Source organism: Anopheles ziemanni, chromosome 3 (assembly GCF_943734765.1).
Source record: "Anopheles ziemanni chromosome 3, idAnoZiCoDA_A2_x.2, whole genome shotgun sequence".
Classification (NCBI taxonomy): domain Eukaryota; kingdom Metazoa; phylum Arthropoda; class Insecta; order Diptera; family Culicidae; genus Anopheles; species Anopheles ziemanni.
This window is the reverse complement of record NC_080706.1, coordinates 19,745,439-19,761,381: the sequence shown is the minus strand read 5'-3', so window position 1 is coordinate 19,761,381 and position 15,943 is coordinate 19,745,439. Positions and strand designations below refer to the sequence as shown.

Genomic DNA, 15,943 nt, shown 5'->3' with positions numbered 1-15,943 from the left:
CCCTTTCAATGTGACGTAGATAAAAAACTTTTCGCATCACGTAACTTAAACACTACAGGGGAACGTTGCGATAGAACTAACCGACTAAATACCCTTTGTTACCTGCCCGTGGGGCAAGCGTAGGTAAAAATGAAATCTACAATCGTTTCTAATTGCTGGCAAGATACGGCGCTCCATTTTCAGGGGTTGTTTCTCTCTTTCATCGAATGGTTCTGTCATATGCTTTTAATGCGTTCTCGTTTGCAAACCATCCTACAGTATCACCTTCCAGTTCCATGACTGTTTCTGTGGAATGGTTCAGTTTTGAAGTTTCGCGATCGATTTTCTCCCCGCCGCGATCGGAAGGCAACCACGTGTGCTGAATGACGTGTGTGCGGGTTTTCTTCTGTTTGGCTACCTCACCGATCTAAGGATCGTATATTCCTTTGAACTACAGTCCTCTGGTCGGCGGGTACAATCGGGTACTCCGTGACTCGTTTCCATGAGCTTTTGTGCTCCTTTTCGTTCACTGGTTTTGAGAGTTTAGACTCCAGGCGGCAAACTGTTCCTGCCACTGTGTGTTGTCCTGTAAAAAATAAGGAAAATGGGGAAGAACAACGTTAATGTCTCATCTTGATATTGCACTTCTAGTATGCTTACTCACCTTTTCACTCCACTCGTGCGTGGTCATGTGCATTTCATCGAAATCTGAAAAGAAGAGTAAAACACATACATGTGATAAAAATTAATCGACATTGTTGCTTTTCATGCTTCTTTCTAACAAAACGAATGCTGCGTTCGTTCAATACATAAAGACGAGGAAATAGAAGTGCAGTAAACTAAATAAAAAGTATTAGTTACTATTTTTTGGTATTATTTTTTCCTAATTGCCTTCGAGGTTTTAATTGATGGAATTACTACATCTCTAATTTGTTAGTTGTGTTATGAATTTTCTGTTCAGTAGTTAGTATTAGTATAAATTAGCAGCTGGTTAATTATTTCTTGTAAGCAAATGCTTTTTTTTATGTTTTCTTGATTGATTAAATTTCTTCTGTACAATAAAATAGAAAATCTGTGCAACAATGACATCAACACAGAGAGACGGGTGTTTGTGTTCGGTGCTGCATGGTGCGAGTTGATGGTCATTCCACTCCTGGACATTCCTCTACAAACAGCCAAACAGATCAAACGCTGCAGTGTACGGTTGTGCATTGGGTGGAACATGGACAAAACAACATGGTCGATGCAAAAAGAAGAAAATAAAACACGAAAACTGAACCCCCGATAGTGTGTTCTCTGGAGGTGAATGTTTGCAGTTGTTTGTGACAATGTACGAAACACAATTTTAACATGAAACAATGGGTAAAAAATAATCTTGGCACGGATCCCTGCACGATGTCCCCAAATGGATTCCTAACTTTCGTGAGATTGAAATAGTTTGAATTGAGATGGCTTGAAAGTGAAGTTGTTTGGTTGTGTTTTTTGCGAATTGTTTTCCAAAATAAAAAGTAAGAAGATGACGGAAGCCACTACTTTCCGAAAGCACACAGGAGAGTTCGAAGCTATCTGGCCTTCCACGTGCGATCGTTATTTGCGATTGCGGTTGGGCAGTGTCGATGGATGCTCAAGATTTCCTCGTTTGTCGATTGTTGTTTATTTTGTTTTTTGTTTTTGAATGATCATAGAAACGAGCCGGGAATGGGTTTATGCTTACCTAGCGAGTGGCGCATGCCGTGCTGCGACGGAATACTATCGTCGTCGGATCCCTCTGAAAAGTAGCGCAACGGCGGTTTGTGCATGACGCCGGGCGGAAGATGTCCATCGTAGTGGGGAAAGAAAACTGTAGTACCACCCACATTTCCCCGCCCCCAAACGCATAACGTACACGCACGGACACACAGAGGCACGTGGTGTTGCAGTTTTTTGTTCGTATTTTGATTTGTTTTTTTTTTGGGAAGAAACAACGATGATCGATGGTTGTTGTGGGTGAGTTTTGTGGTTAGTTTTGGTTTTAGTTTGGATAGTTCAACAGTGGTTATTTTGCACGAATATTGGTTTATGTTATTTGGCACATTTTTAAATGGTTATTTTTTTGTTTTCAAAAATACAAACGGCGCATTCGAGAGACAACATTGTCGTTTCGTTGTTGTCGATAGTGGTTGTTGTTTGTGGTGATGGTGATGGTGGTGATCGTGGTTTTGTAGAGCGTGTTGTAGATCATTGTCATTGCGCATGCGAATAGAAGTGAAACAGAACGGAAACGGAACACCGAATTTGTTACGATCGTGTGTGTTACAAATTTGTGTGTTTTAGAGTTAAATTACAAAACATATATTTTTTTTATAGGCATTGGGTTGTACAGCAAGTTTGGCTGTGGTGTGGGTTTGTTGTTTTTTTTTTTGCATATCACGGGAAGTTTGTGTTCATGGGTTGGTAAAAAGGTGTTTGTTGGTGGCAGCACACCGGATTTAAATTTACATAACAAACCGTTTGAATGATAGTTTATAAAAAAAATGGCACGCAAAAAAATGCATCAAAATATGATCGATGCTGGTGTTAGAGGAGATGCATTGATCACGTGCACTCTTCCCTTGCGTGCTCCTAAAGGTTGTGTTGTGTGTCAGGATATTGCACGGTAACTTTCGCATAATTTTGGTGTCTGCAAGGGATCGACGGGAGGGGTCGATTATGCGGGTTTGGATCAGAAAATACGTGTTGGTATACTTTTAGTTTTAGTAAAAAATGTAAAAACAATTCGAATTAGAAAAAAAAACAAAAAATGAAAACACAAAATGCAAAATTCTTACAAAGTAAAACGGTTCAATCCTTGGAGGAAGAGCAGCAAAGGTATTAAATGTTTGAAAAAAACAAAACAACTCGTTTACTTTGGCGTTTGTACGTCCGTACGAACGTATGTTGCTTGTGTGTTGGGTGTGAATGTGTTAGCATTGATGTGTGAGCAGGCTTTTAAGGTTGTTTCGAGTAAAATTTATTATCCTTTTCTAGAGACGTTTTGGAAGCCGTTTTGTATGTATCGAGCTGGCACAGACTAACACAGGGTGTGCCCGTGTGCACTTTGCGTATTCTTTTTGCAACGATCTCCTATGGTTTCTTTTTCTGGTTTAAGATTAGTACATTAAAGCCAACAGATGGTTGCCTTGCAGATTAAGGCAGCGTACGGAAGATATTCACATTGCACCGGTTTTTTCACTCACGCAGCGAGAGCACGCCCCTCCGAGTCGGGAAGTCCATTCGCTAGGTCGGATCGGTGGGAGAGAGGGTGATTTATACTGCGCGGCCGGAATTTTGGTCTTTTGGAGGGAAGGAGGAGCCGACGCGGCGCGCAAGGGCCGGATCGTGTTTCCTCCCTTAAACTCTGCGCTCCTTCAGGAACGTCGCTTCCGGCGGGGAGGAACCTAGAAAGCGAGAATCGGTGGAAGGTGGTTTTGGGATTTTTTTTCGGTTTGGTTTGGCGTTTTTTTTTCTTCTGAGAAGCTACATCGAAGAGAGTGTGTGTACCGAATCGATCGTCTGACGATCGCCCAACGGTGTGGGGCTTCGGACACGTGGAGAAACGGGTTTTGTTTTTGAAGCGTTACTTAATTGTAATGTTGTTTTTTTTGGGAACAGGATAGCTTGATAAAAGAGTTACAGCTTCACGCGTTTCATCACACATGCGCACATTGATAATGGCCAAAACGGACGACAGTGCAGTTCGCGCCTACCAGTTCTACTTCGAGTAGCGAAAATAGCGAGTTAGAGAAAAACACATTCAACATTAACACCGAATCTAGATGAACGTCTGTGGGAAGGCGGGGCGGGGCCGGTATGAAGGAATGAAGAGCAGTAGCGCGCCTATCTGGAAGCTGCTATTGGTGTGGTACTTGGTGTATGGCGGGTGAAAGATTAGTAGGGGGGCGGGTTTGGTTTTTTGCATGTCCAACATGAAAGCAAAACAGGAAAAACCAAACTACCAAACGGGCGACATCGAAATGGAAATAAATAAATTCTATCGCAGCGAACAAGCGAAACGAGTTCAGAATAATTTTGCTTTGTTGTTTAAAGGCATTTTGATCTCCGATGCAAAGGAACCCGGAGAACTGTCTCCGATCCCTTAACTGATGATGTTGATGAAGATGGAACTAAAATTGGTTTCATTTGTTTTTGTGGTGGATTTGTGTGTCTGAAATGTGTACTGCCCTCCATGATTCGTTCTGATGCGGTAGTAATGTTTGACAATAATGAGACCTTTCCTTGCGGCATTTTGTGCTCTATTTCGGCTCTAAGCTTGGTCAACGTTAGTTAAGGCGCTCGCGCAATGTTTCAGTCAAGATCGTGCTCACACATAGCCACGTGCACATATAAACACAAACACATACACACAAACATACAAAGAGTCATGGAAAAGGTAGCGAATGAGAAAATTTTAAAATGTTTCCGATAAAAATTCCGACATATAACCCATAACAAATTTTTCAAATTTTTGCACGATGAATAACGTAAAAGGCGTACTATGTATTAGTGAGAAGTGAGAAGGAAATTTGAAATAAAACATTTAGAAACACATTGAGCACAGAAGCAATTGGAAGATAGAAAATGTTTGAAAATCGAAAAGACAAAACATCCGGGAGCTGTGTTCGATAGGGAAAAAAGTGTGACAAAAAGGAAATATAGACGATCAAAAAGGGTCCCCCCCGTGGTGGAGTTGAACCCTTTTCTGGCCACGGCAAACACTGAGTGGTGGTGGTGGTGATGGAAATGGTGATTTTTAAAACATCCGGTGAAGAGGTTTTGAGTTTTGCGGTGCCATTAGAATAAAAAGAAAAACCCAGAGAAGAAGAGGTACAAGAGAGAGAGAGAGAGTGGTGGTGGGTAAGTGGAGACAGAAAAGCGTGAGTGGATGATGTCGTGCGGGTACCTGAGTTGAGCTCTCGCACCAGCGAGGACATCGCGCTCGAGACGGAATCGGCCGCGTAGTGCAGATCGGACCGTCCGGCGGCCGATGGTGGACAGGCGACGGCGGCGGTGTTCGATCTGAGACCACCACCACCACCACCACCGCTACCATTATGGCCACCATCTTGGAAGCAAGTGTTGAATGCGCAATCGAAGGTGATGCGGGGCGAGATTGAACGTTTTAATAATTATCCTTCTCCAAGGGGGCGAGAGGGGGAAGTGAGAGAAGTGAGTGACTGGAGAAGTCCCAAGTTGACGGGGAGATGGTTTAACCCTGACCCCCCGAGAATATGATGGTAAAGAAGCGAAAGTAAACTGTGTTTAAGAAGAAAATGACTCAAATGTGACACAAATAACAAATGAAAATTAGAATGATAAAAAATATAAATCCAGTCAGCTTAAAAGTATTTAAAAAAAAGGAAACCAACCGTATTTTTACCTCAAGTTATAACAAAACATAGGAAAATTTCAACAGAAGGTGATAAAAAAATATAACACCATGTACTGTAAACCAAACCTCTCGACACCGAGAAAGAGTGTGAACGTGTTGTTTCATGTTGGGTTTGTTAGCGTGAAAACAAACATTGAAATAGTAATTTGAATGTGATACTAATACTGCACGATATTAAATTACAGCGAAAGTTACAGACAAACGCACACAACGAAAACTTTTGGCGGAAGGAAGAAAGCTTAAGCGAGCGCGCTGCTTGCTAACAACGGCGAATGGGTGTTGACTTGAGGGGGGTGGTTTTTTACCACCCCTTCGCCCCCCACTACCTCCGTGGTCAGGAGACCGCGCACCCTCTAGCCGGCGATGCCACCCGAGTCGTGATGGATGGATCGTCTTTTAACAGCATGTTTTTTAATGGTCTTGTTTTAGCTTAGTTGCGTTTGCTTGCGGAAGGAAAGGACATTGCGCGGGACACGAGAGAGAGAGAGAGAGGGAGAGATGCGGAAAGGACCGGTTTGACGGATTTTCTGGCGAGCCCTGCGGCGCTACTTACTGTTGTTTCCGTTCGGAGCGTAGCCTCGCATGTCCATTCCGCCCATGTGAGGATCCGGTCCGCCGTGCATGACCACGCCGGGTGGAAGCATGCCGGGCGGCAGATTCTGTGGCATTCCCGACCCGCCCGGGTTCATCGGCCCCTGCCGGGGGCCCTGGTTTGGCATCGGTGGCCCTACGAATGGCGATTGCCGAATTAATGACTCATCCAGGCCGACCGATGGGGCGTACTTACCTTGTGGTAACGGTGGACTTTTGCCCGACCGTGGACTAGAATTGGGCGTCGAGCGGGGACTCTGGGTTTGGTGGTTCTTGAGCATCCGCATCAGGCCCTCGAGCTGCGCCATCAGCTGCCGGCGGGAGTCCTGCAGCGCTCCGAGGTGCCCCTCCAGCTCGCCCTTGCGCTGCCGCAGGGCGCGCAGCTCGTTCATCAGCGCCGGACTTTCCGGCGCCACCTGTTCCGCTTCCTGCTGGCGGCGCAGTTTTTGGATTTCGCGCATAATTTCCTTGTTCTTCGACTCGAGCTGCATGATCAGTTCGCGCTGGGCTCGCGAACTGTCTAGCCCTATCTGCACCGGATCCGGTGCCGAGCCGCCCGGCTGGAAGAGGAAAAACGACAACGGTGATGGAGGCTTGTCCTTCGTTGATAAACATAAACATATTAATGATAAATATAAATGCAATTCGTTATAATAACTGGTGTTTTGCAACGTTGACATAGTTCTAAAAAGTTTGTAATCCTAAAAAGGTTGTAATTGTAATAAATAAAATTAGAGTAACAATAAAACCGAATTCTTTGGGAAGTTTGGAAGTGTTAGCTTGGCTATCAAAAACGTTGATTTAATAAATGTTATAAAACATTTTACCATAAAAGATTATACTAAAAAAGTGTGCTAAAATCGCTTGGCAGTTCACGCATGAAAAAACTGTGTTAAGATAAGCAATACATAACAAACTTTTAATGCTGTTAGTCATGAAGGTTGATAAAACGGATGGTGGATCGCTTGCTAGTTTTTTTTGCATTCATAAGACTGTTGTGGGAAAAATATTAATATACAGTTATAATATAAGTTATAAACGAATTGCTCTTTTAACGGCAACTTTTAAAGCACTTTTTGGTGGTTTACTTAAAAAGTTTAATGTTAAAAAATCACTTATTATGGGAAGTCAATTTTCACGTAAAGGTTTTCAATTCAATAACTCCTTCGTTGATCGTCATGATGGCTATTACTGTATCCTTCGTTTTCTAATAGTAGCGTTGGATTAGTTTATCAAAGTATTTTTTTTTCTAATTCGAATAATGCCCATCGGCATAACTTAATGCAGGAAAATATTTCAAGGTAGTATGTTTCCTGAACTAAAGCTCAAAACAGAAACCAAGCGATGCTATGTAATTTCCTGGAGATCGAACATTGAATCATTAGAATATGTTTCGTTCCGTTTTTAATAGACACGATTCGCGATCGAAATCTATCTGAGTTAAAGGTCATCCCACACTCATTGCAGGATTCCGGTACAGGATTGTGTACCAGAATGTGCCATCAAAAGGCGTTCTTCACGTAGAAAGACCTCAATTGCTTGGGAGTTATTGAAGGGTTTTTTGGGCACTGCCTACCGTTCGCGTCTCCTGCGCTAGCCGTGCCGCATATCGGGCGATCAGTCTGTGCTCCTCGTCGTTAGAATTAACCGCTCCGCGCGTTCCGGACGTTCCGTTGCTGTCCAGCGACAGTCCGGTGGCCCTGGAAAAGGGGTTTCACCATCGATTAGTGGGACGAATTCTTACAAGCGAAGTGCGTGTCTCCCCGCCCAAAGCGTACCTCGAGTCCAGCGTGCTGCTTCGGTCGTACAGTCCCGGTATGCCGCCGTCCGGGAAACCGTTGTGCGACGGCAGCGGCGACGGCGGCACGATGTGCGACAGGTTGAGCGTCTTCTCCGGCTGCTCGGGAAACCGGGGCAGCGCCTGGTTCGGTTTGTCCGGCACGCACCGGAAGCTTTTGCGCAGCGAGTGGCCGATCTGCTTGCTCGGGCTCTTGTAGCTCGAGTACTCCTTCACCTCGTGGTCGTTCTGGTGGTTGAGCGAGACGCGCCCCTGCCAGAAGCAGTCCTGGCACAGCTGGTACCCGTGGCAGCGCTGGCACCGGTACCGGAAGCCGGTGAAGTTCTCCCGCATGCACACGGAGCAGACGGTCGGGTGGACGACGGTTTCGACGGTGGCGAGCCGGTGCAGCAGCGGCATCCACACGAGGCAGGCCGGCCCCGGTTCGGTCATGAAGCCGGCCATAAAGTCGTTCACCGTGATCTTGTTCTCCACGGGGAAGATCTCCGACTCGAGCCCCTCCTTGTAGAAGAAAGTGGGCGACTCGAAGACGGCCGCCGGCAGGGCGAGCACCTCGCGCAGGAAGTCACCCAGCTTCCAGTGTATGAGCTGCCCGGCGCCGTCCGAGATCTGTGAGAAAATATCTGTTGCAACGAGAAAACAAAATCCTCCCATGAAAATCATTCTCCCCGGCATGTGTGTGTGTCCCACCTACTACTTACAACGCAATTTGTCCACCATCTTGCCGGCGCACATGATCGCGAGGGCCACCTTGATGGAGAAGACGCGTATCTTGCCCGAATTGTCGCCGGAGTAGGCCGCCAGCAGCCAGTTTAGCAGCAGGCTGGCCTTGGAGTCGACGTGCACCTGCTGCGTCGGCGGGAGACGCTTGTTGAGGTTGTGGTAGAGCGAGGACACGAGCGTCTCCAGCCGGCTCACGCTAACCTCATTCTGCGGCTCCAGGGTGTTCAGTCCATTCTCCCGGAACGCCTCAATCACGTTCCAAATGTCGACCAGATGCACTGTCGGGAAAAGGGGAAGCGAAAACGTGGCCATTATTGAGAACGCGAACCCATGGGTCGGTAACTTACGGTTGGTAGATTTTTGCACGTAGCGCAGCTTGCAGGCCGTCCGGTACGAGGCGAAGCGGATCGTGTCGAACGATTGGATCTTCAGGTCCTGCAGCATTGCGACCCGCGCTTCCATCGGTTCCATCTTTGTGGGGGGGTGTGTTGGAGTTCGTTAAGGGATGAACCTGCGAACAATTATTATCAAGAAACGTAAAGTTAGGGCAATTTCAATTCATTAAATACGATAAACTCAATTTTCATGTTTAATCCCTCTCAGAAATATCGTTGATTTTCTAATTTTACCGGCCAGAAAAACTGTTACTTGACTTGGTGGATAGAACCAACGCCACCAGATGAGGATGAAACCGTTCAAGAAAAAGTTCACTAACACCCGGGGCTAAAGTTTTAACCTCGATTCCGCTCCGGAATGGAACCAGCGTGCGGTTTAAATTCGTTTACGGTGCCGGTTAATTTTACACTATTAGCGGGGGGGGGGGAAAGTTTAATTCTTCGCTCTCTTCTCTCCATCCAACGTCGTCGAACGAACTTTCGCCTCAAAAGTGGTGCGGATTAATTTAACACTAGCGCTTCAGTGCCCAGCCATTCATTCGGGATATCCAGCACCAGGGACCAGATGGTGTTGGGTCCGCAAAATTTAACGTTATCTTTTGGCTTAGTGAACTTTTTCTGCTGTCTTTTAAAGGTGCAGTTCGTTACGATCAGTTTAATCTGTTTGCCAAATTCTGCGGTAAGCATTAGCGAACGGGAAAAGTAACACAAAGTTATCAAGAAAACTAGTTTTAGACGTAGTTAATAACTTATCTTTAAAACAAAAATAAAAGAACACGGTTTCCAAAATTGAAACCGTTTGGTTCCTAGATCAACACAAATTAAGGTGGACGATGGAGGCGCCTGGTGTTTTTGGGTTCTTTTATTTATTTTCCGCTTCCTGGATACGTAATCCCAAGAGAAAATCTATTTTCAGACATTTTAAAAACGTTCTTTTGGTCTGGGTAAATTAATTTTAAAATACAATAAATGTTTTCAAAGGCATTTCTAACATTAAAAAATGAATTGTCGAGCTTGAACCGATTGTTCAACCATTATGGTTGTTTTTCGTATGAACACAGTTCTCATGCCAATTTCCGTTGTTCAGATACGCGTAAGATGATCAGATAAGTTGATTTCATTATTTTCTACTCGGCTATTATTTTCCAAAACGTTTTCATTTCCGTAGCTTTGTGTTGCCACATCCCATTCACCTGTTAGAGAGGACTGTGGTTCACTTTCGCAGCGGAAACTTCGTTCCGCCAGATTGAACATTCACGCGGCTGGTATTTACATTATCATCATCGACAGCTCTCCAATTCCGTCGGTTGTGGCTTCCAAAGGTTCTTGCTCATCCGAAACGACAATTACAAACTCGCTAGGAATTCGCGCGAATCCCTTCCCACCAAACTGGGGGAAATAAAAGCGAACCAAAAGCGTTGTTTTCATCCGCGATTTTTCAAGGTCTCGCAACGGCAAGTACCCCGGGGGAAAGTGTAAGAGGACGGTGTGTATTTGTGTTGCCAACCAGGGCAAAACACCCCCACCCCGCGCGCTTCTATTCCCTCTATCCAATTACGGCATCGGCAGGGGTGTAATAAAATGAGCTTCTGTTTGGGCGAGACCAGACCAATGTTTGGAACCGGCGAAGGAATGGAACGACAAAACAAAACAACCGTTTGTGTGGCAGGAAAATGTCACGCGACATTCGAATTAAGAAGGTTCGTGGTTGTTTGGGGCATGTTTGTGTGTGTGTATTCTAGTAGGGAATCGTAGGACGAGCCAGCATTCTAATCATATACACAAACACCTTATTGTGCAACTTCTTTCCACCTGTGTCTTTCAAAGACTCGGCTTCATCAAAGCGTACCAAAATGAAACGATGAACGCTCAAACGCTTTAATGGAAAATGTTTTTCCAACCCGAGCCCGAGGGTACTGGGAGCAAGACGAACACACGGACTTTTCGATTGCTGTGGATTGTTTTTCTTTGTACGAAGGCTTGATGTGCCTTGCGGGTTTTCTTCTCCGATCGTTCGAGAGCTTTCTTTCCTTCTCGCACTTCGTTCGTTATTTTCTTCCACCGAACAAACCAAAACCCTCTCAAAGAACCATGTTTATTTGTTTGATTTTTTTCTACAAGCTTTCGGGGAGCGTTTTTTTTAAATTTCGGTTTTTAACTTACTGTGTCCTTCGAAAAAAAACAACCCACTTTTCATTTTACCCACCACACGCCTATAACAACGATAAGGTCAATTACGTGTCCATATAATATCTGACGGCAGATAGTCGCCTTTCCCATGCGACAGCATACCCTTCCGAGTAAAGGAAAATTTCAACGAGCTTTGGTTTTTCTTTTCCAATTTAAATTTTTACTTCCCCATCGAGAGACACTAGCATGGGGTGAACCCCGGGGGAATGGAGAATTCGCCGGAGTGGTGGAAAACTCCGGGGCTTACTTTATCGCCGTTGAAAGCTTCCTTGTGTTACGGGGAATTTGTTTAGATTTCGTTCCCCTGTAACCCTCGCCCGCGTTCAGTATGTCACAGGGCGTCCTTTCCATTGGAACGTCTATTTTTCTGCTTCTCCGGTTTAGTAGCTTCGCTTCCGGTACTTCAAAGGACTCCCCTTCTCCTTTTCCTCACCCAAATTCTCGAGCAAGTGGTTTTTTGGGTAAACAATCGCGAATCAAGACGCTTTCCGTTTCAGCCGTGTTTTTTTTGTTGTTGTTGTTGTAGAAGAAAAACTTTTCCAGAACGAATGGTACCGCTCCAACCCGGCATGGTGTTCATTTAAACCCAGCTCCTTTTTGCTTCCGGTAAAAGGTTCCGGCTTTTTCGACTGTTGCTTGGATGTGCGGGTGAAATTGAAATGGGGTACACAAACATAATTGAAAAACGAAACGTTACGATGAGTGTGTAACACATCTGAAGTGGCTTTCTCGAGGTGAAGTTTCATGTTTTTCCGCGACGTTATGGCGTGCGTTAAAAATTAACGAAATAGACTGAACGATGGGTGAAAATGTGTCCCGGGAGGAAATATTCTTGGGGGTTTGTTTTTCACCAACGTATTGCCTCCCCTCGCACAAGGGAGGGAAATTTGTCATGGCTCGTGCTCGACGCATTTTCGTTAACGGTCACGCCATTTGCCCCCTCTCCCTGCCAACGGTCAAAATTGGCCCTCCATAAATTTGTCTAACAACTGCACAATTAATCTTCCCATCATCAGTTCGCTTATGGACCAACAGGAGGTTCGGGCGGGTGTGTGTGTGTGTGTTGGTGTGTATATGCGTACCCTAGTGGTTTATGTTCGTGAGCAAATACCGTTCAGACCCTCAGCAAGGAGACCCTTCGAACGAGGTCAACCACGCCACTTGAAATGGGAGCATCCTGCGGGACTTGGTACGGTTTATTTTTCTGTTTTTTGCTCCACCTTCAACCTCCTTTTGCCATCATCATCGGGCCATCGTTCGGGGAAATTTACATTGTTACTCACAGGTTTCTGTCCACTTTGCCTTGCCACCACCACTTACCCGTGTTGTGTGCTTCCGGGACGCCGGGTGGGTCGATGTAATCGATCGACGTTTTGTGATAAAAATACACCCCCTTCAAACGTGTACTGGGGGGGCAGGATCCGAACGATGTGATCAGGTTAAGGTTTCCTTTTTTCCGGTTGCGTTCGCCACCCGGAGGCGGAGGAAAAGTCCGATGATGGGCCTGTCGTTGATGGCCGCTGGGATGTGACGAAGGATCGCTCCGGTTGATAAATTATCCAACTCAAAGTAATGGTAGAGAACTTCCCAAACAATGTCACATCACAATAGGAATGTACTTTTTTGAAGGTTTTAAAAAAAAATTATGACTTAAGAGCATTTTCTTTATCAAGCATGTTATTTTACGGTTTTAAAACAACCCTTATTCTTTTTGCAACCTAAGTTTCCTACATGGTTGTTTAAAATTTTGTTAAACTGTCGTTTCTGTTCGTGACCTATCGTTCCATGATGGTTTTGCTGCGATGACTAAAGTAACCCCATACTATGTTGCTCAGTACCGACAGCGGGGACTACATTGTAGTTCAAATTTCCGGTTGGCAAATGAACACGAGAGATTGCTGCCGGGCATCGACAGAGCGCTGTGGAATTCGTAATAAAGCAAAGTGGAGTGCATCGTGCTCACCACTCGACGATCTGATAGGAAATGGATGTGCAATTTGATTATGTTCTGTTACGAAGGCAAATTCATGCTACGAACATTTTTCGGGTGTTTTTGATTTTAGCTGGGATTTGTGCTTTTACCGCAGCGTTTGTTGAAACACAGTTATTTTTATTTGTATTGAATTTTATTTTTCAATTTGTTATTTGCATGCATTTGTTCTTGTTTGATGCTTCTCAAAAAAAAAGGTTAAACAATTTGATTGAAGTTCATAAACAAAGCGTTGTTTAGAATTGGTAAATCGTTCAAAACATAATTTAAAAATGTTATCTCATCTTGTAAAACATTTCATATGGTATCACAAATAGTTTTTCTTGCTTTTAAATCAACCCATGCCATTCGAGGAGCGCATAAATAAATCTTGAAATTATTGAACCAATATGTTGCCCGCTTTTCAAACATATTACTTGTATTGGCCCCGTGCTGGGAAGCGTGATGAAGTAACAGGCACGTTAGCAAACAGACTATGATCGGCAACATAACGTTTCTGTTCGATTGTCTTCCAGTGGAAAGAAGAGTGTTGGAAAAATGTAAACAGTGCTGTTAACCATTTCGAGCGAAACTGCTCAGCAATTCCTCAGCAACAGATGACGACGTGACGATGACGCCGAATGTCGTTCCGACGCCGACGGACGGTGCTGTGCTGTGTGTTTGTTTATCGCCTTCCGGGTCAACGATTCGATAGGAAAACCGCATCAACCAGGGCGCAACAAAAGGCGCAACCTTGGCGAGGGTTGCGATGGGTTTGGCTTTGTGCAGCAGGTCGTAGCTCCGCACCGCGGGCCAAGGAGTCCATTTCGATGTGTTTGTTATGGTAAGGTGAGTTTTATGAAGTCGTAAAAAAATCGTTCCGCTCACACCGACAGCCGACGTGATAAAAGTGAAACAAATGAAAAAAAAAACGCGCTCAACACACACAGCCATAGGTGCACTCGATCATCTGCGAGGGAAAACTCGATCGCGATGGGAAAAGTAATGTAAACCATGTTCTTCCGTCGGGATGGAAGTGTCTTGTTTTCGTACGACCGTACGAACGAGCGGTCTTTGTTCTCAATCCTTTTTCCCTGCATTTTCCCGGCCTTCCCAGCACCGCCGCACGTTGTCGCGGGATGTAATTAAACGTCAGATTAATCATTGGCCCCGCTAGCGCTCCGGAATCACGGGTGCTGATGGCTGACAGACGCTATTTGCCTTTTCCACCGTTCTCGCTATCGCTTGCAATGATGAAAGAACTGTCAATTTGACTCTAGCCAGCACCAGGGCTCGGGTGCACGCAAATCGTTGTAATTGTGTGGTCGGTGGAAGGTCGGGTGGAAACGTTCAACGTTTCTCATAAGACGCACGTGTACCCATCCGGTCGTGGAGCACCGGAGAAGCTGAAAGGCTGAAACATTTAACTTCGGCGGATTCGGTGGAACTCGTTGAGAAAACCTTTCAGATCTTGCTCTGTGGTAGATGAGATTTTTCGCCCGTGGCTACAAACTTCCCGGTAAAAGGCCACCTCCCCTCCGGACGCATCCATCTCCATCATCTACCCGGTGTACCATCGATTAGTGGTTGCCGGGACTTGCCGGCCTTTTTTTTTGCAGAAAATGCGTTCCACCGAGTATTCGTTCAGTGGAGAGAAAGAGCGTTCCGCGAAAAACCAATGGTTGGGCATATTTGAATAGATCATAAATTTAAATTTTCCTACCAGTCCCGGTTGATTGCAATCAGAGGAAAATTTCGTTTCCAAATAGGCTTCCATTTTCATGTAATTTATCATTTTGAGAATGGCGGATGGTGACAAACAAAATGAATTCGCTTTTGATACTAACAGTGGGTGCGAATGTCTTGTGATGTTTTCGATTCATCATAGGGTCGAAAGCGTATTTAATTTATTTGTAAATTTTTTAACAGGAAAACGCAAGAAAGGGGAATAAAACTGTCTAGCATCTTTCATCAACATTGGTAGACTTTAAACAGTCGGTAAAAAGTTTGTTGTTCTAAAACTAGGTATTTGTTACCCTAAAGGTATACTTTTTCGATATCCTAATACTTCAAGAAGCTACAAGGTCACTGGAACTGGAGTACCACACAACTTTCAGTGCACGTTCTTCCCTTTTTTTTTGAAGTCGAAGTTTTCCACCCAACAACGCGGTGACAGTGATGGGGAGAAAACTCAACGAGTGACATTTTTGAACAATAATCAAAAAAGTCCCAAACACTGAAGCGGATGCCTGTGTGGTTTGACGTAAAAATGTCTTCCAGCATGCCGGCAATAAAAAAAGGATATGGGTCGGAAAATTGGAATAAAAGTTTGTGTCGGGGTTTTGTTTGGTCAGATCGGTTCGGGGTCCGTAACGGGAGGAAAAAAGGGTTTAGAAAATCAAAATCAGAAACCACAAAAAGAAAGCTCCAAAGCTGTACGCACCGGGCACACACACACACACTTTGGACAATGTCTCCAGGCGGGTGTGTAATGCCGCATGATTGATGCTGTACGCACGTAATTGGAACATGGCGACGTGAAGGGGGATGTAAAATATACCCACCCGCGTGTTTTTTTGTCTCGTTCACCCAAATGGCTCGTTACCGTCCGGGAAGTTCTAGGCTTTGGGTTGATTGAGTTTCCCTTCAAGATATTTGGATCCTTTCGTTTTTGATTCTCCTTTTTGGTTTGCAGAGAAAGGGTGTTTTGGGGGTTTTTATAGGGTTTGCAAAGATTTTTTCCCGCCAGGGTTATTTCATTACGGTCCTTTCTGCTTCCGCTTGTAGGTTATGGAAGGAATTGTGGACCTGTACAAGCCGCCCAAAGCACAGTTTATGGCAAAGCCTTTTGATTCCTTTTTCTGGAAATCCGGATAAGATTTTTAATTTTT

The 15,943-nt window shown here is 44.8% G+C and overlaps 1 protein-coding gene across 1 annotated transcript; it reads right to left on the bottom strand.

Annotated features, from left to right (window-relative positions):
• Nucleotides 1-505: 505 nt before the first annotated feature.
• Nucleotides 506-8,969, bottom strand: LOC131286859 (dystrobrevin beta). The gene is made up of 10 exons (XM_058315863.1): nucleotides 8,846-8,969; nucleotides 8,477-8,776; nucleotides 7,756-8,398; nucleotides 7,554-7,677; nucleotides 6,174-6,537; nucleotides 5,940-6,113; nucleotides 4,898-5,059; nucleotides 1,694-1,819; nucleotides 644-687; nucleotides 506-565 (listed from the first exon to the last, which is right to left on the bottom strand). Exons 1-10 carry the CDS (start codon nucleotides 8,967-8,969, stop codon nucleotides 506-508), a joined length of 2,121 nt encoding a protein of 706 aa, XP_058171846.1.
• Nucleotides 8,970-15,943: the final 6,974 nt, after the last annotated feature.